The sequence below is a fragment of the Macaca mulatta genome, chromosome 20 (assembly GCF_049350105.2).
Source record: "Macaca mulatta isolate MMU2019108-1 chromosome 20, T2T-MMU8v2.0, whole genome shotgun sequence".
Taxonomy (NCBI): Eukaryota; Metazoa; Chordata; class Mammalia; order Primates; family Cercopithecidae; genus Macaca; species Macaca mulatta.
The window spans coordinates 69,325,576-69,344,948 of NC_133425.1; the positions used below are offsets into that span (position 1 = coordinate 69,325,576).

At 45.0% G+C, this 19,373-nt stretch overlaps 2 protein-coding genes across 12 annotated transcripts in view; one reads left to right on the forward strand and one right to left on the reverse strand.

The window, feature by feature from the left end:
• The window catches only part of SF3B3 (splicing factor 3b subunit 3), a 53,747-nt gene extending 47,539 nt beyond the window's left edge, over window positions 1–6,208 (reverse strand). For 4 of the 5 annotated variants that reach the window (XR_013411154.1, XR_013411153.1, XM_001107025.5 and 1 more), the window contains exons 1-2: window positions 6,096–6,208; window positions 1,256–1,395 (exon numbers count right to left, since the gene is read on the reverse strand). Coding sequence is in view for 2 of the 5 variants with exons in the window: in XM_001107025.5 (XP_001107025.2) it covers window positions 1,256–1,325 (70 nt within the window). In the remaining 3 variants the exon portion in view is untranslated. Of the gene's footprint in view, window positions 1–1,220; window positions 1,396–6,095 lie in introns of all 5 variants that reach the window. The other variant, XM_077984570.1, reaches the window with a different exon arrangement.
• A 258-nt stretch (window positions 6,209–6,466) lies between these two features.
• The window catches only part of COG4 (component of oligomeric golgi complex 4), a 40,154-nt gene continuing 27,247 nt past the window's right edge, over window positions 6,467–19,373 (forward strand). For 3 of the 7 annotated variants that reach the window (XM_015126527.3, XM_028841125.2, XM_077984630.1), the window contains exons 1-6: window positions 6,467–6,648; window positions 9,942–10,024; window positions 11,639–11,753; window positions 14,533–14,707; window positions 16,559–16,752; window positions 19,003–19,108. In XM_015126527.3, the coding sequence (XP_014982013.3) occupies window positions 6,478–6,648; window positions 9,942–10,024; window positions 11,639–11,753; window positions 14,533–14,707; window positions 16,559–16,752; window positions 19,003–19,108 (844 nt within the window). In that variant the 5' untranslated portion in view covers window positions 6,467–6,477. Of the gene's footprint in view, window positions 7,061–9,199; window positions 9,319–9,941; window positions 10,025–11,638; window positions 11,754–13,327; window positions 13,501–14,532; window positions 14,708–16,558; window positions 16,753–19,002; window positions 19,109–19,373 lie in introns of all 7 variants that reach the window. The other 4 variants (XM_077984631.1, XM_015126530.3, XM_077984632.1 and 1 more) reach the window with 4 other exon arrangements.

A 19,373-nucleotide genomic window follows, 5' to 3' on the forward strand; every position in this document is an offset into this window, starting at 1 on the left:
GGGCACAGTAGCTCATGCCTGTAATCCCAGCACTTTGGGAGGCCAAGGTGGGTGGATCACGAGGTCAGGAATTCGAGATCAGCCTGGCCAACATGGTGAAACCTCGTCTCTACTAAAAATACAAAAAATTAGCCAGGCGTAGCAGCGCACGCGTGCAATCCCAGCTACTCGGGAGGCTAAGGCAGAAGAATCGCTTGAACCCAGGAGGCGAAGGTTGCAGTGAGCCAAGATCACGCCACTGCACTCCAGCCTAGGTGACAGAGCAAGACTCTGTTTCGAGAAAAAAAAAAAAAAAAATGCTTTCAAAAATTCTATCCAAACTCCAGCTGAGATTCATTGCATCACATAGTGAAGTCAGTCACAAATCTCCAAATTCCCATATACGTATTTCCTTAATCAAATGCAGCAAAGAACAACTAAATTACCCAAATGAAGCCTCAAACCCACAGAAAGAGCCATAATGAGGATCAGAGAAAATAACATGAAATATGAATGCTGTGTGGTCAGTTAGGCTGCTGCTCACTATCACACATTAAGTATTCAGATTTAAACCTCAACAAAATTATGTCATACTCTACACAATCATGAACCTCCTGCATTACTTGGATTGACTCACAAATGTTAAATCTGCAAATGGCAAGAAAAAGTTTTTATTTTATAAAGATTAGTATCTCGCTTTCAGTAACTTCGTGTTTATATTTCCTAATCCAATATTTGAAATTTCACACAATTCAAACCTGGCCTTAATCCATCTTTACAAAAATATCCCCCACATGGTGAACATAAGCAAATGATCTGTTTCCATGCAAGCAGTACTCCCTACCTAAATTGCACTTTCCCTTTTCTCTCATACAAAAGTTCTATCTCTTCAAGCACTAAACCAAGGTCCAACCTTCCCTTTACTTAAATTACTCTCTGATAACCTGACAAACACCTTTAGACATTCTTTTTACCCAAACTGATGTCAAATTCAAAATCAAGGACCAGGTCTTACACATCTCAGTGTGTCTCACCGCAATTAAGCAGCCAAGAATTGTGTGCCCTGACAAGAATCATTGCACAACGTGAGCTAGGAAATGCATCTGAAATAGGTAACAGATAATGCACCAGAACTTAACACCTCATCTCATAATCTGAATTGTTTACATTTACCAACTGCTTTGTCATAAATGGAAAACATTTCCTGCCCAAGAGACTAAACAAGATATGTATTAATTCACTTAAAATTTCAAAAGATGGTAACAAGAGAACTTACCAGAAAAGTTGCCATGAATGGCAAAGCTGATGCCAGTGGCTCTCTGCAAGGTTAAGTTGTACAGAAACATGGTTGCAGGAAATCTGAGTCACCCAGACCTCCAGGTCTTGGTTACACCAACAGTACTGAGTCCAAGAAAGCTAAGGAAATAGAAAACAGAAAAATAACTGGGAGGCTATTACTTCAACAGACATTTCTGTATGGGAAATTCTGGATGAGGACAGCAGAACCAGTAGAGCAAGCCCTATTAAGAAACAACAGGCCGGGCGCGGTGGCTCAAGCCTGTAATCCCAGCACTTTGGGAGGCCGAGACGGGCGGATCACGAGGTCAGGAGATCGAGACCATCCTGGCTAACACGGTGGAACCCCGTCTCTACTAAAAACTACAAAAAAGTAGCCGGGTGAGGTGGCGGGCGCCTGTAGTCCCAGCTACTCGGGAGGCTGAGGCAGGAGAATGGCGTAAACCTGGGAGGCGGAGCTTGCAGTGAGCTGAGATCCGGCCACTGCACCCCAGCCTGGGCGGCAGAGCAAGACTCCGTCTCAAAAAAAAAAAAAAAAAAAAAAAGAAACAACATATGTGGCCGGGCATGGTGGCTCACGAGGTCAGGAGTTCGAGACCAGCCTGGCCAACACAGTGAAACCCCCGTCTCTACTAAAAATATAAAAATTAGCTGGGCATGACGCTGTGTGCCTGTAGCCCCAGCTACTCAGGAGGCTGCAGCAAGATAATCACTTTAACCCAGGAGGCGGAGGTTGTGGTGAGCCAAGATCATGCCGCTGCACTCCAGCCTGGGCAACAGAGTGAGAGTCCGTTTCAAAAAATGAAACAATATACCATCAGGCGCAGTGGTTCACACCTGTAATCCCAGCACTTTCGGAGGCCGAGGCAGGTGGGTCATGAGGTCAGGAGTTCAAGACCAGCCTGGCCAACATAGTGAAACCCTGTCTCTACTAAAAATACAAAAATTAGCTGGGCATGGTGGAGAGTGCCTGTAATCTCAGCTACTCAGGAGGCGGAGGCAGGAAAATAGCTTGAACCGGTACCCAGGAGGCGGAGGTTGCAGTGAGCTAAAATGGTGCCACTGCACTCCAGCCTGGGCTACAGAATGAGACTTTGTCTCAAAAAAATAAACAAACAAACAACATACTTTTAATTAAGAGCGCCCTCTAAACGACAAGTCAAGATGCCATATATTTTCCCTTTAACCTCACAGGAATCCTATTAAATTGCAGTATTATACCTATTTTATAGATAAGAAAACTCAAGTGCAGAGATTAAATCACCTGCCCAAGGTCACTTAACAAATGGTAAAAATGTTGCAAGCTGGAATCTGTAACATTAATGCAGTATTAGGCAACTTGTCACAAAAACTAAGTACCTCGGTTTACTTGTATTCCAATAAGCTATACATTAACATAATTCAGCACCCAAAAGCATAGCAAAAAGCTCCCTCCAACCCATTACCTAGCCATCCAGTTCTCCCTGGGGGAATCTAGTTTACCAAGTTATAACGTATCCGTTCAGATATTTTTTATATATACAAATAAGAACATACATTTATACTGTAGAGACGGGGTTTCACTATGCTGGGCAGGTTGGCTTCAAACTCCTGTGCTCAAGTGATCTCCCACCTCAGCCTTCCAAGGAGCTGGGGCTACAGCACCTGGCTTATACTGCACTTTATTAACCCTTTTTAACCTTTAACCAAGGGTTGGGTACTGTATTTCATACACTCACACTATATTGCACCTTACTTCGTATTACTTTATCTGCACAATAAACAAAGGGCTATCTCATTTTTACTTTGCAGTCTCACAGTTTTCCAATGAATGGGCATATTATAATTCATTTAGCCAATAGCCCACCTAACATTCAGGTGTTTCCAATCTCTTGCTATTACGAATACTGCTACAAAGAAAGTCCCTTGTATGTAGGTCATTCATATGCTCGTATGTCTCTAAAATTAATTCCTGTAAATGGAACTGTTGGATTGAGGGATTCATAGATTTGAAAAGTTGTTAGGTACTGCTGAACTGCCTTTCAAAGAGACGTCCAATTACATGTCCAGCAATGTATGAGTCCCCATTTCCCCACAACTAGCCAAAATGGTTAAGACTTGACCTTTGCTAATCTACAGAAAATTGGTTTATTAAGTGTACTTTTCATTTGCATCTCTTATATAACTGTATATTCAAGGATTGATTAAAATTTAAAATTTCAACTTACTCATCACCAAAAACTAAAACAAAACCATTTCTGCTGCGTCAGGAGGCGGCCTTCCTAAAGAAGTATACAGTCACAGAAAAGGATTCTTTCTCAGCAAATAGGACTGAAGACAGCACAAACTGTACCTCTGCCATAATTACCCAAAACTATACCTATAGATACCACTACAAAATAAACTATGTTTCCCCAGTGCAATTATTTATAAACAAAAGCATAGGAGACCAGCCACGGTGGCTCACTTGACCTTGGGAGGCCAAGATGGGCGGACTGCCTGAGCTCAGGAGCTCAGGAGCTCAGGAGTTCCAGACCAGCCTGGGCAACACCGGGAAACCCCATCTCTACCAAAAATACAAAAAATTAGCCAGGTGTGGTGGTGCGCATCTGTGGTCTCAGCTACTTGGAAGGCTGAGGTGGGAGGACCACTTGAGCCGAGGAGGTGGAGGTTGCAGTGAGCCAAGATGGCGTCACTGCACTCCAGCCTGGACAACAGAGTAAGACCTCGTCCCAAATTAAAAAAATAAAGCACGGGACCTTGAGAAATCCAGCTTCATTGGTATAGAATTAACATACAGATTTGATTTTATTGTTAAACGAGGACAGAATTAGGAAGAAACGTCCTCATAAATAACTACTATTTCTGGGCTGGGCAAAAGCAGGGTGGCAAGATAAATCCTCCAGGCTAGAAATGGGTCCTAAGAGATATAAAATTTTCTACTTGAGACTAAGGTACATCTTTAATGTTCTAGGACCACAGGAAAAGACAAACAAAAAGGACCGAGGTTGAAAGACCAGGGAGTGGAGAACCAACCAACAAAAAAAGCAAAAGAGAGGAAGCTAGGAGCTGCTTCTGAATCCTTGAACAGCTCCCCCCGTTACTTTTCATATTTTGTAGCTGACGAGAACAGTCTACTTTCCCCTTTCCTTATAACTGATTCAATCCATTACAAACCTTTGGAATTCATTTTTTCCAAACCTAGTTGGATTCAGGTTCTCCAGCAACACTTTAATTCTTGGGTAGTGGAGGAAGGTGCATTTCGGAGGATGAGTCCAGTACTAGAAAAACTATATACCAGGCTGGGCGCGGTGGCTCACGCCTGTAATCCCAGCACTTTGGGAAGCCGAGGCAGATGGGTCACTTGAGATCAGGAGTTCGAGACCAACCTGGCCAAAACGGTGAAAACCCCTCTACTAAAAATGCAAAAACTAGCCGGGCGTGGTGGCACACGACTTTAATCCCAGCTACTGGGGAGGCTGAGAGGCGCGAGAACAGCTAGAACCCGGGAGGCAGAGGCTGCAATAAGCCGAGATCACCCCACTGCACTCCAGCCTGGGCGACAGCGAAACTTCGTCTCAAAAACAAAGCAAACAAACAAAAAATATATACCAGATAAATTTGGTAAGCTTTAAAACTTCCCCACGTCTGGGCTGGGGGCGGTGGCTCACGCCTGTAATCCCAGCACTTTAGGAGGCCTAGGTGGCTGGATCGCCTGAGGTCAGGAGTTCGAGACCAGCCTGGCCACCATGGTGAAACCCCGTCTCTACTAAAAATACAAAAATCGGCTGGGCGCGGTGGCTCACGCTTGTAATCCCAGCACTTTGGGAGGCCGAGGTGGGTGGATCACGAGGTCAGGAGATCAAGACTATCCTGGCTAACACGGTGAAACCCCGTCTCTACTAAAAATACAAAAAAATTAGCCGGGCGCGGTGGCCCCAGCTACTTGGGAGGCTGAGGCAGGAGAATTGCGTGAACCCGGGAAGCAGAGCTTGCAGTGAGCCGAGATCATGCCACTGCACTCCAGCCTGGATGACAAAGACCGACTCCGTCTCAAAAAAAAAAAAAAAAAAAAAAAAATCAGCCGGGCGTGGTGGCACGCGCCTGTAATCCCAGGTAGTCTACTCGGGAGGCTGAGGCAGGAGAATAGCTGGAACCCGGGGGGCAGAGATGCAGTAAGCCGAGATCGCGCCACTGCACTCCAGACCGGGCGACAGAGCAAGACTCCGTCTCAAAAACAAAACAAAACAAAACAAAAAACTTCCCCCACCTCTGTTTACCATTATTACAAAAAGCTTGTATGACTGCTCACTGCATCTTCTCCATCCTCCAAGGAGACATCATCGCATTTAAACTCTATCCTCCATTTCGCAAATGAGAAAAGAGAGGCTCAGGGGAGGAGACAAGTTGCCCAACTACCAAAATACAAATTCAAACTGGAGTCTTGGCTCTGAAGACTGTTTCCGTTATTTACGCTTTTAACATGCTCCATCATTCCATCTTCCCATCGGTGTACCATTTACTCTACCCAGAGGGGGACATCCATGCCTCCCGCTGCTTGTCACATCTCCCCCGTATCAGAGACCCCAGACGTTAAAAGCAATCTCCATGAGCCCTATTTTGAGCTAGGACATGTTCCCACCCTGTGGATGGAAGCGACAGATGATTGCAGGAAGCCGTTTTCGCGCCCCAACCATTCCTCTGCACCTCCTCCTGGTCCCCAACCTCGGACCTCTCGGGCCTAGACTGCCCGTGACCCCCGCCAAAGTCTCGGGCCCCCCTTCCATATCGCCGCTCTCCGCCTCCCCGAGCCCGGGGAAGTCTCCAGGCTGTTTTTTTACCCTGCAGCGAGAAGGATGGTGTGGATATCCGACGGATGCTACCTCCCTTCAAAACTTAAGCCACCACTGACTCCAACATACTGGCGTCCGCCATTAGACCGCAAGACAGGGGCATTCCGGTGGCGCGCGGCGGAAAAAGACACCCAACCCGCGCCTGAAGAATATATATAATTTTTAAAAAATGCTTCCGTCTTGCTTCCACACCGCATTAAAAATTATTTAAACATGCTTTATTGCTTTGCTTTTTCCAGGAGAACAGAAAATTAATAGGTTTTTAGAAGTAGACTTTTTAAAAAAAACACAGGAGTTCATTGGGCACTTCTGTGGGCTGCCCCAAAGAGGCGCCAACGAAGAGGGGGCCTCGAGGGACCGGAAGTGCCTAATGCGGACCAAGATGGCGGACCTTGATTCGCCTCCGAAGTTATCAGGGGTGCAGCCGCCGTCTGAGGGGGTGGGAGGTGGCCGCTGCTCCGAAATCTCCGCTGAGCTCATTCGCTCCTTGACAGAGCTGCAGGAGCTGGAGGCTGTATACGAACGGCTCTGCGGCGAGGAGGTGCGGGGCCGAGCCTCTTGTTTTTCATGGAGGATCTAGGGAGAGTGGGAGCCTTCAGTCGGGGAATCCGGGCTGTGGGAAGCTCTCCTTGCTGGGGGGATACAAAAGAGCGGGAAAACAAAGAAGCGGAAGCGTAGTCGGATATATGAGTAGACCTGTCAACTCTTTTCACGCTGTCGGACGCGCCGAGCTTGTTTTCCCTGATACCTGGGCGATCTGCAGCCTCTCCTGCCTAGACCCCCATTGATTTTCCTGATCCATGATCACCAGTTTCTCCACGGGAGTGAAGTTAGTCCGAGAGTATTTGCCAAAGTGCTTGGTTCTCAAAGTAATAAGCGCCCTTTTGCATTGGTTTAATTTAAAAATTATGAAAAGCGTTTCATCCTGTAATTTAAGAGGGAAGTCTTTGCAGGTAAACTTCTTGAACCGTTTTTAAGAATTCCCCTTGTGGGGAGTGATTTGGGGGTGTGATTTTAGCGTTTCGGTCAAATGCACATCTTTGTAGAGGTTTGAGCTTTTAAGACTCAGGCACAATTCTCTAATCTTGGACAGGTCACCTCATCTCTTGTACCCTTGGCATTTTATCAAATGAGGGTTGTGGACTAGATTCTCCAGTTCCTTTCAGTTCATAACGTTCTATCTCCCGTCTCCTTTAATTTTCAGTGGCAACTCGATGCTGTCAATTCACTTTCAAATGTCAGTTGGGTTCCTTGCCAGTCAAAAGAGATCTAAGCTCTAATCTAAGACCAAACTTTTAGCAAAGTTGAGCACGAAAGGCGCTTTCAGCCTGAGGGAGAGGGGATCGTTGATGTCTTTGAGTATTTTCAAGTGTAAACTTGCACTAACTCTAGCAATTTCTGATACATTTTCAGCAAGATGTGTGTGGTGTTTTTTGTTTTGTTATTTTTAGAAACAAGGCCGCTCTCTGCAGGCTGGAGTGCTGTGGTGCTGCAATCAGAGTGGATGAAACTATAGGCACACACCACCATGCCTGGCTAGTTTAGTGTATGGGTTTTTTTTTTGTCTGGCCTCAGCAAGATGTGTTTTAAAATTTAGTATCTTACCGGGTGCGGTGGCTCACACATGCAATCCCAGCGCTTTGGGAGGCCAGGACGGGAGGATCACCTGAAGTCAGGAGTTCGAGACCAGCATGACCAACATGGTGAAAACCAGTCTCTACTAAAAATACAAAATTAGCTGGGCATGGTGACGCATGCCTGTAATCCCAGCTACTCGGGAGGCTGAGGCAGGAGAATCACTTGAACCTGGGAGGTGGAGGTTGCAGTGAACCAAGATAGTGCCATTACACTCCAGCCTGGGCAACAAGAGCGAAATTCTGTCTCAAAATATATATGTATATACATATTTTTAGTATCTATCTATTTATCTATATATATATTTAGTATCTTGACTTAACATTCCTAAGCTTGCATTCATTCAGTCATTCAATATGTTGGGTGGAAAATTATGGAAATCCTACAGACAAAATAATATAAGTTCTGTATTTGTATTTGATGACTGTCAAGAGGAAGTCTCCCTCTGGAACCTACTGAACGATTTTAATAAAAATGTATCTGGCTAGCTGGGTGCAGTGGCTCACGCCTGTAATCCCAGCACTTTGGGAGGCCGAGGTGGGCGGATCACAAGATCAGGAGATCGAGACCAACCTGGCTAACATGGTGAAATCCTGTCTCTACTAAAAATACAAAAAATTAGCCAGGCATGGTGGTGGGCACCTATAGTCCCAGGTATTCAGGAGGCTGAGGCAGGAGAATGGCGTGAACCCGGGAGGCAGAGGTTCCAGTGAGCTGAGATCGTGCCACTGCACTCCCGCCTGGGCGACGGAGCGAGACTCCGTCTCAAACAACAACAAAAAATGTATATGGCTGAGCGCGGTGGCTCACACCTGTAACCCCAGCACTTTGGGAGGCCGAGACAGGTGGATCACCTGAGGTCAGGAGTTTGAGACCAACCCTGGCCAACATGGCGAAACCATGTTAGTATCTACTAAAAATGCAGAAGTTAGCTGGGTGTGGTGGTGGGCGCCTATAATCCCAGCTACTCGGGAGGCTGACGCATGAGAATCGCTTGAACCCGGGGGGGCAGAAGTGGCAGTGAGCCAAGATCACGCCACTTCACTCCAGTCTGGGCAAAAGAGAATTTGTCTCAAAAAAAAAAAAAAAAAAAAATGTATAGCCGGCTAGGCACAAGTGGCTCACACCTCTAATCCCAGTTCTTTGGGAGGCTGAGATGGGCAGATAGCTTGAGCCCATGAGTTGGAGACCATCCTGGGTAATGTAGTCAGACCTCGTCGCTACAATAAATTAAACAGTGGACCAGGGTTGTGCATGCCAACAGTCACAGCTGTTAGGGAGGCTGAGGTAGGAAGAGCGCTTGAGCCCCCCCTCAAAAAAAGAAAAAAAATGTATGGTTAATTTTAATGGCTATTGTTGAACTATATGCCACATACCATGTTAAGCACTTTGTGTGATTTCCTGTTTGACTAATTCAACAGCCTAATGAGATATGTTTTGCTATCGCTGTTTTACAGATGAAAAAACCGAAGCAAAAAATGTTACATTAATTGAGGTTGCACAGTAAATGGCTTGAATGAGAGAGAATTAGATTTATAACCTCTGGCTACTGACTATGCACCAAGAAGAAAATTTGGTAACTGTCACTGGAAATTTCGTTTGTTTAGGCATTTTTTTTTTTTTTTTTTTTGAGACGGCATTTCACTCTTGTTGCCCAGGTTGAAGTGAAATGGCGCAATCTCAGCTCACTGCAACCTCCACCTCCCAGGTTCAAGTGATTTCCTACCTCAGCCTCCTGTGTAGCTGGGATTACAGGCCCCCACCACCACACCCAGCTAATTTTGTGTTTTTAGTAGAGACAGGGTTTCAGCATGTTGGCCAGGCTGGTCATGAACTCCTGACCTCAGGTGATCTGCCCACCTGGGCCTCCCAAAGTGCTGGGATTACTTTGGGATCCAGTGCTGGCCAGGCATTGTATTTTAAATGCCTTCCTATATTAGGCACTATGCTAATAATACTGACTAAAAGTTTATTTCTGCCCATTATGGTGCTCATCTGCCAGATGGAACAAGATACATGTAAGATATCAATCATGCAACATAAGTGCAAAATGAAGCATTATTAAAGTCTAAGGAGAGCATAGTGGAAGGAAAAAAGGATTTGGAAATGCGATTCACCCTTCAGCTAAGTAATTGGATTAGATAACTCTTAAGGTTCCTTCTGATGATTCTGCTGACAGGATGTTTCTCTGTGTTTCAGAAAGTGGTGGAGAGAGAGCTGGATGCTCTTTTGGAACAGCAAAACAGCATTGAAAGTAAGATGGTCACTCTCCACCGAATGGGGTGAGTCTGTACATCTCAGAAAGAGCTAATGTAAATTCCAACAGGGTCAATTGGACAAGTGACCATTTTTTAAACTTTCTGTTATAAACACCAGTTGAGCTTGAAATATAAAGGGTATTATCTCAAGGTAAAGTGAACAACTAAGGGTATTAGTTCCATGGTTTTCAAAGACTCCTTGGACCAGCAGTACAAGCATCACACCTTGTTAGAAATGCAAATCCTAGGGCCCTATGCCAGACTTACAAAATCAGAAACTCTAGGTCTGGGGTCCAGGAAGATGTATTTTAACAAGCCTACCAAGTGATTCTAATGCATAGCCCAAGTGTGACAACCACCTTTTTTTTTTTTTTTTTTTTTTTTTTTTTGAGATGGAGCTTCATTCTTGTCCCCCAGGCTGGAGTGCAGTGGTACAATCTCGGCTCACTGCAACCTCTGCCTCCCAGGTTCAAGCAATTCTCCTGCCTCAGCCTCTTGAGTAGCTGAGATTCCAGGCATGTGCTACCATGCCCAGCCAATTTTTGTATTTTTAGTAGGGACAGGGTTTCACCATGTTGGCCGGGCTGGTCTCAAACTCCTGACCTCAAGTGATCCACCTGCCTGGCCTCCCAAGTACTAGGATTACAGGCATAAGCCACTGCGCCAAGCTGAGAACCAGCATTTTTATAGACTGGGTGTATTTGTTAGTCATAAAAATTGTTCCTTGGCTGGGAGTAGTGGCTCATGCTTGTAATCCCAGCACTTTGGGAGGCCACATCTGGAGGATCACTTTTGACCCTGTCTCAAAAACAGAAAATAAAAATAAATAAATAAATAAATTAGTTGGGCATGGTGGTGTGCGCCTATAGTCTCAGCTACTCAGGAGACTGAGACAGGAAGATCATTCGAGCCCAGAAGTTGGAAACTGCAGTGAGCTATGATCGTGCCACTGCACTCTAGCCTGGGTGGCAGAGTGAGAACCTGTCTCAAAAAAAAAACAAGTTGTTCTTTGATCTCACCATCCTCTCACAGAGTACTGGTTAGTGCGTCTTTTGCTCACTTAGCAATTGAGAGAATTTGTTCTCTAATTCTTTGGTTGTACCTATTTATGGGTGTCTTTATTGGTTTTATAAGTTAATTTTGGCCAGACACGGTGGCTCACACCTATAATCCCAGCACTTTGGGAGGCTGAGGCAGGTGGATCAGAAGGTCAAGAGATCAAGACCATCTCCTGGCCAACCTAGTGAAACCATGTCTCTACTAAAAATACAAAAATTAGCTGGGGTTGGTGGCACATGCCTGTAGTCCCAGCTACTCAGGAGGCTGAGACAGGAGAATCACTTGAACCCAGACAGCAGAGGTTGCAGTGAGCCGAGATCGCGCCACTGCACTCCAGCCTGGCGACAGAGCAAGACTCCATCTCAAAAAAAAAAAAAAAGAGTTAATTTTTTATCAAGTATAGATCTGAGTTTACAGTCAAACATTCTTGAGAAAAAGCTGAGTGCAGAGCAAACTGAGCTAAGAGTTATAGGTAGGTATGAAAGAAGTAGAAGACACAGTGTCCATATGCAAAGAAAAGTTTCTCTCTCTTACCCTCTGCCCTATGGTTATGTGTATGCTGACTATGTGTTTCTCTAGTCCTAACCTGCAGCTGATTGAGGGAGACGCAAAGCAGCTGGCTGGAATGATCACCTTTACCTGCAACCTGGCTGAGAATGTGTCCAGCAAAGTTCGTCAGCTTGACCTGGCAAAGGTAATACATCGAGCTTTTCTTTTTTGAGACAGGGTCTTGCTGTGTCGCCCAGGCTGGAGTGCAGTGGTGCAATCACAGCTCACTACAGCCCCAACTTCCTGGGCTCAAGCACTTCTCCCACCTCAGCCTCCTGAGGAGCTAGGACTACAGGCATCCACCACCATGCCCAGCTAGTTTTTGTATTTTTTGTAGAGATGGGGTTTTGCCATGTTACCTGGGCTGATCCTGAACCCCTGGGCTCAAGTTATCCTTCCGCCTTTCGCCGTGTTGGCCAGGCTGGCCTCAAACTCCTGACCTCAGGTGATCTGCCCTCCTCGGCCTCCCAACATGCTGGGATTGCAGGTGTGAGCCACCTTGCCTGGCCAGTAGCTTCTTTACTGCCCTCTACTAACTCAAACATCAAAATGTCAATGGGGCTGTGCGTGGTGACTCACACCTATAATCCCATCACTTTAGGAGGCCAAAACAGGAGGATTGCTTGAGCCCAGGAGTTCAAAACCAGCCTGGGCAACATGGGAGAACCTTGTCTCTACAAAAAAATACAAAAATGAGCTGGGCAAGGTGGTGCACACTTATATCCCAGCACTTTAGGAGATTGAGGCAGGCTGATCTCTTGAGTCCAGGAGTTTGAAACCAGCCTAGGCAACATGGCGAAGCCCTGTCTCTACTAAAAAATACAAAAATTAGCCAGGTGTGGTGACGCACACCTATAGTCCCAGCTACTTGGGAGGCCAAGGCAGGAGGATCGCTTAACCCCAAGAGGCAGAGATTGCCGTGAGCCAAGGTCATGCCACTGTACTCCAGCCTGAGTTGCAGAGTGGAGTTGCAAATTAAAAATAAATAAATGAGTTAATAAATGCCAGCTTCTATTAAAAAAAAAAAAAAAGCTACCACATTAGAGATTAGAAGAGCACCTTCCAATAGAAATCTAATGTGAGATAACAAAGCCAGACAAAAATATCACAGAAAATTTCAGACCAGTAGCTCTTATAATATAGACAGAAAGGCACTCAACAAGCCGGGTGTGGAGGCTCACACTTGTAATCCCAGCACTTTGAGAGGCTGAGACGCGTGGATCACGAGGTCAAGAGATCGCGCCCATCCTGGCTAACACAGTGAAACCCTGTCTCTTAAAAATACAAAAAATTAGCCGGGTGTGGTGGCAGTCGCCTGTAGTCCCAGCTACTCAGGAGGCTGAGGCAGGAGAATAGCATGAATCTGGGAGGCGGAGCTTGCAGTGAGCTGAGATCATGCCACTGTACTCCAGCCTGGGCAACAGAGCAAGACTCTGTCTCAAAAAAAAAAAAAAAAAAGAGATACTCAACAAAACCTAGCAAAGCAAGTCTAGCAATATATAAAGAGGATTATATACTATGGCCAAGTGGAATTTATCCTAGGAAGACAAGGTTGATTTAACATCTGAAAATCAATTAAATGTAATGGCCAAGACCACAATTACTTTTGCACCAACCTAATAATACACCATATTAATAGAAAAAAGGACAAAAAACACATGATCACCTTATAGACTCAGAAGAAAACATTTGACAAAATTCTGTGCCCTTTCATGGTAGAAACACTCAACAAATTTGGAATAGCGGGGAACTTCTCAGCCTGATTAAGGGCATCTGTGAAAAACCACAGCTGGCCAGGTATGGTGGCTCATGCCTATAATCCTAACGCTTTGGCAGACCAAAGCAGTAGGATCTCTTGAGGCCAGAAGTTTGAGACCAAACTTTGGAACATAGTGAGACCCTATCTCTACAAAAATTTTTTTAAAAAAACAACCCTCAGCTAACATCATACTTACTGGTGAAAGATGTTATTCTTTCCTCCTAAGATGAGGAACAAGACAAGGGTGTCTTACTATGTCTCTAGAACAAGCAAGCATGTTTAAAAAAATTTTTTTTTAATATATGAGTTGGTGGCTGTATGGTTCTATCCAGGGCAATTAGGTAAGAAAATGAAGTAGGCCAGGCATGGTGGCTTACTCCTGTAATCTCAGCACTTTGGGAGGCCAAGGCCGGCAGATAGCTTGAGCTCAGGAGTTTGAGACCAGCCTGGGAAACATGGTGAAACCCTGCGTCTACAAAAAATACAAAAACTAGCCAGGCATGGTGGCACACGCCTGTAATCCCAGCTACTTGGGAGGCTGAGGTAGGAGGATAGCTTAGGCCCAGGAGGCAGAGGTTGCAGTGAGCCATGATTGCGCCACTGCACTCCAGCCTGGATCACAGAGTGAGACTGTGTCTAAAAAAAAAGAATGATTTGGCCGGGCGCGGTGGCTCAAGCCTGTAATCCCAGGACTTTGGGAGGCCGAGACAGGCAGATCACGAGGTCAGGAGATCGAGACCAGCCTGGCTAACACGGTGAAACCCCGTCTCTACTAAAAAAAAATACAAAAAACTAGCCGGGCGAGGTGGCGGGCGCCTGTAGTCCCAGCTACTCGGGAGGCTGAGGCAGGAGAATGGCGTAAACCCGGGAGGCGGAGCTGAGATCCAGCCACTATTCTCCAGCCTGGGGGACAGAGCGAGACTCTGTCTCAAAAAAAAAAAAGAATGATTTGATCACATTATTAAAATTATATGATACCTGTCAATGGTCTTGATCGTCATCAATAACAGTTGCGTTAACAGTAATGGTGGTGTTTGTGAGATTGCTATTGACAGCTTAAAAGGACATATGGTTGACCAGTTTCAGCTCCTGAAGCTCCCTACCTTCTTGAGGGGTGTTTTTGAAAGAATAGGACATTGTTTCTAAGTACCAAATCTTTTTGCAGAACCGCCTCTATCAGGCCATTCAGAGAGCTGATGACATCTTGGACCTGAAGTTCTGCATGGATGGAGTTCAGACTGCTTTGAGGAATGAAGATTATGAGCAGGCTGCAGCCCACATTCATCGCTACTTGTGCCTGGACAAGTCAGTCATTGAGCTCAGCCGACAGGGCAAAGAGGGTCAGCATCCCAAACTGTTGGTTTTTAGTTAAAATCATCTGTGATCTGAAGTAAGCAGACTCGACCAATAAAAACACATCAGTTTTTAGGAAGTTTTCTTTTTTCTTTTTCTTTTTTTTGAGACAGAGTCTCACTCTTGTCAGGATAGAGTGCAGTGGCACGATCTCGGCTCACTGCAACCTCTGCCTTCTGGGTTCAAGCGATTCTCCTGCCTCAGCTTCTTGAGTAGCTGGATTATAGGCACACACCACCACACCTTTCACCATGTTGGACAGACTGGTCTCGAACTCCTGATCTCTGGTGATCTGCCCGCCTTGGCCTCCCAAAGTGCTGGGATTATAGGCTTAAGCTACCGTGCCCAGCCAGGAAGTTTTCTTATCTGGTAGTAGGCCATACGTAGGTCCTGTACCATCCTGGGGCAGGCTTTGTTAAACTAGTCCCCGCTATGTGTGGTTTCACTTTCTGCCATTTCAGTTACCTGCAGCTTCAGTTACTCATGGTCAACCTTAGTCCAAAAATATTAAGGAAAAATTCCAGAAATAAACAACTTACTAGTTTTAAGTTGCTTGCTGTTCTGAGTAGTGTGATAAAATCTTGTGCCATCCTGTCTGTCCCTTTATCACAAGAAGGGTGAGTACGGTACAATAAGATATTTTTTAAAAAGAGGCTATACTTGCATAACTTTTTTTATGGTATATTATATTTTATTATATATTGTTAATCTCTTAATATGTCTAATTTACAAATTAAACTTTATCGTAAATATGCATGTATAGGAAAAAACATAGTATATTCAAGGTTCAGTACTGTCGATGGTTTCGGGCATCCATAATGGTCTTGGAATGGATCCCCTACAGATAAGAAGGGACTACTGTATTCCCATTTTATGGAAAAGGAAGCTGAATCCAGATCTACTGATTCTCTGACCAGCAGGTTCTTTGCACTTGACCATATTGCCTACTCTTAAAATGAAATTCTTAGTCTGATGTTTTAGATCTTCCATGATCTTGACACACCCTGTCTTTCTAGCCTTGTTTAATGGTATTCACTTATGCATCCATTCATTGTGCAAGTATTTCTCAAGCTCCTCCATATGCCACAGAATATGCTACTTGGAATACTCTGCAAATATTCTTTTCATCTTTCTGCTTCTATCACTTCGTATATTTCATTCCCTTTGCGTGGAATGTTTGTTCCTCCTGTGCAGGTGTCAGAATCCTGCCCATCTTCGAGAGGTGGGATGTCACCTTCTCTAGGAAGCCTTTTCTCATTACTTTAACCAGAAATGTGACTTTTTGACACCTTTCTTTTTTTTGAGACGGAATCTCGCTCTGTTGCCAGACTGGCATGATCTTGGCTCACTGTAACCTCTGCCTCCCAGGTTAAAGGGATTCTTCTGCCTCAGCCTCCCGAGTAACTGGGACTACAGGCGCACGCCACCACGCCCGGCTAATTTTTGTATTTTTAGTAGAGATGGGGTTTCACCATGTTGGCCAGGATGGTCTCAATCTCTTGACCTTGTGATTCACCCATCTTGGCCTCCCAAACTGCTGGGATTACAGGCGTGAGCCACAGTGCCCATCCTTTGGCACCTTTCTTATGACACATCATGTACTGTATTTCACTATTATTATTTGTGCACAAACTTGATCTCTTCTACTTGATCCTAACTTCTGTGATGGTAGGATCAGGGCTGATTCATCATGTAGTCATATATATTACTAGCACAGCACCTTGCACATAGTAAGTACTTAATACGTATTTGCTGGATGAATAGTATTACACAAAGTGACATGGACCTGACACAGTACCATTCTTTACTTGAATTTTCATTTTCTCCCTGTTGAGCAGGGAGCATGATTGATGCCAACCTGAAATTGCTGCAGGAAGCTGAGCAACGTCTCAAAGCCATTGTGGCAGAGAAGTTTGCCATTGCCACCAAGGAAGGTGATCTGCCCCAGGTGGAGCGCTTCTTCAAGATATTCCCACTGCTGGGTCTGCATGAGGAGGGATTAAGAAAGTTCTCAGAATACCTTTGCAAGCAGGTATGGACCCTGATTGCTTGGCAGGATAATTGTGTGGCTCTCTGCCTACAGATTGGGGCACTGGATGGATCCACTTTCTATGGATACTTTCTCTCTTCTGGATATGACTCCCCTTACTGCCCTTGCTGTGTAGCCGGGCAGGACTGGATGCGTGTGTTCATTCAACACACCTGTTGCCAGCCTACTGTGTACCAGGCATGGCCAAGACATCTGCCAATGCATATTCATTTCCAACAGACCAGATTAAAGCATATGAAATTAAAATGCAAGTTCTCTGACAAGTTGAATCATTCTTTTTTTTTTTTTTTTTTTTGAGATGGAGTTTCACTCTTGTTGCTCAGGCTGGAGTGCAATTGCATGATCTCAGCTCACTGCAACCTCCGCCTCCTGGTTCAAGCAATTCTCCTGCCTCAGTCTCCCAAGTAGCTGGGATTATAGACATACGCCACCACGTCCAGCTTATTTTGTATTTTTAGTACAGACTGGGTTACCCCATGTTGGTCATGCTGGTCTCAAACTCCCAACCTCAGGTGATCCACCCGCCTCAGCCTTCCAAAGTGCTGGGATTATAGGTGTGAGCCACCGCGCCCGGCCTGAATCACTCTTTTAAAACTCAAGCAATCCTGCCTCAGCCTCCCAAGCAGTGGAGACTACAGGCACATGCCACCGTACGTTGCTAATTTTTTTTTTTTTTTGGAGAAACGGTCTCACTGTGTTACCCAGGCTGGTCTCAAACTCGTGGCCTCAAGCAGTCCTCCCATCTCAGCCTCCCAAAGTCCTGGGACTACCACCCCACCCAGCTGTTTTTTTAGCTATATGTCTATGTGTGTCATTCCCCTCCCACAAAAAAATTCTCTGTCAGACCATTATGATGTCGTTAAGAAAAATGATGCCGTTAAGAAAAATGATGCCGTTCGCTAAGCGCTGACATATTTTATTCTCTAACGTGGTTTGTTAAACAGGGTATAAAACAATATGTTGTCATTCCTGTTTAAAATGAGGGAGTCAGCAATCAAGATATATTTGTATAAGCGTAGGATTTCTTTTGGAAGGGTTAACAATGGTCACTTCTGAAGAAAATTGGGAAATTAAGAGACACAGGTTAGAAGAAGAACCACTTTTCACTGAATATTCCTTTGTTCCTTTGGAATGTTTAAGTATGCATTTTACTCATTCTAAAAAATTAATGAAAAACAAAATACAGGCCGGGCGCAGTGACTCACGCCTATAATCCCAGCACTTTGGGAGGCTGAGGCGGATGGATTACCTGAGATCAGGAGTTCAGGACCAGCCTGGCCAACATGATGAAACCCCGTGTCTACTAAAAAAAATACAAAAATTATCCAGACGTGGTGGCAGGTGCCTGTAATCCCAGCTACTCGGGAAGCTGAGACAGGAGAATCGCTTGAATCCGGGAGGCAGAGGCTGCAGTGAGCTGAGATTGTGCCATTGCACTCCAGCCTGGGTGACCAGCGAAATTACATCTCAAAAAAAAAAACAAAAAACAAAAAAACCTGCTCTATGGTACTTTTTTTATCAGTATACTTTGCCACCTGGGACCTAGAAATGGCTTCTACCTTTAATCCAGTAAAAGTCCCTTCTGCAGTACCCAGGTTTTGTCCTGCTTGAGAAAGCACTATTAATGATAGCATGCCAGGCATAATGGCTCACATAATTCCAGCACTTTGGGATGCTGAGGCAAGAGGACTGCTTGAGGCCAGGAGTTCGAGACCAGTCTGGGCAACATAGCAGGACCCCATCTCTACAGAAATTTTTTAAAAATTAGCCGGGTATGGTGGCTCTTGCCTATAGTTCCAGCTACTCAGGAGGCTGAGGTGAGAGGATCACTTGAGTCCAGGAGTTCAAGGCCACAGTGAACTACGACTGTGGCTCCCTTGTACTCCAGCCTAGGCAACAGAGCGAGACCCTATCTCTTATTTTAAAAAATGATAGAAAGTTACACTTTGAGATTGTTGGAACTGAGGACTCTCTCCCTTGGCTAATGGCAGTCCATATTTTCCAAGAGAAGAAAATAATGGAAGAGGAGCTACACCATGCTCACATTCCTTGTCCTGCCTGATGCTCAGACTGTCCCTCAAGGGAGTTTCCTCTGTGCTGCCTGGGCTTCTAAACATCAAGGGAAATGTGAAAAAAAAGAAAGCCGGTGGGAGGCCTTTTTGGAAAATTGAGACATACCTGGTGTAAGGCTGGCCTTTCTGGGGAATGTATGTGGGTCTTCTCCTTTTTTAGGTGGCCAGTAAAGCTGAGGAGAATCTGCTCATGGTGCTGGGGACAGACATGAGTGATCGGAGAGCTGCAGTCATCTTTGCAGATACACTTACTCTTCTGTTTGAAGGTGAGCCTCTTTCTCCACTCTAGAGAGACTGGAGACATTTCTGTATGACACCTGCATCCTAGCCTTTCTTCTCACCCTTCTAGTTTGATGACTTTAATTTAATCATGTAGTTTACTGTGTATTAATTGAGTGGAGAATTAAATAACTTCCAGATTCAGTGCCTGATAAGCAAAGATTAGAGTCTCTCCAGTGTTTTGATCCTGCCTAACCCTCAAACCCCAAACTCCGTAAGAATGAATTTAACTCTAAAATAAATTACTGAAAA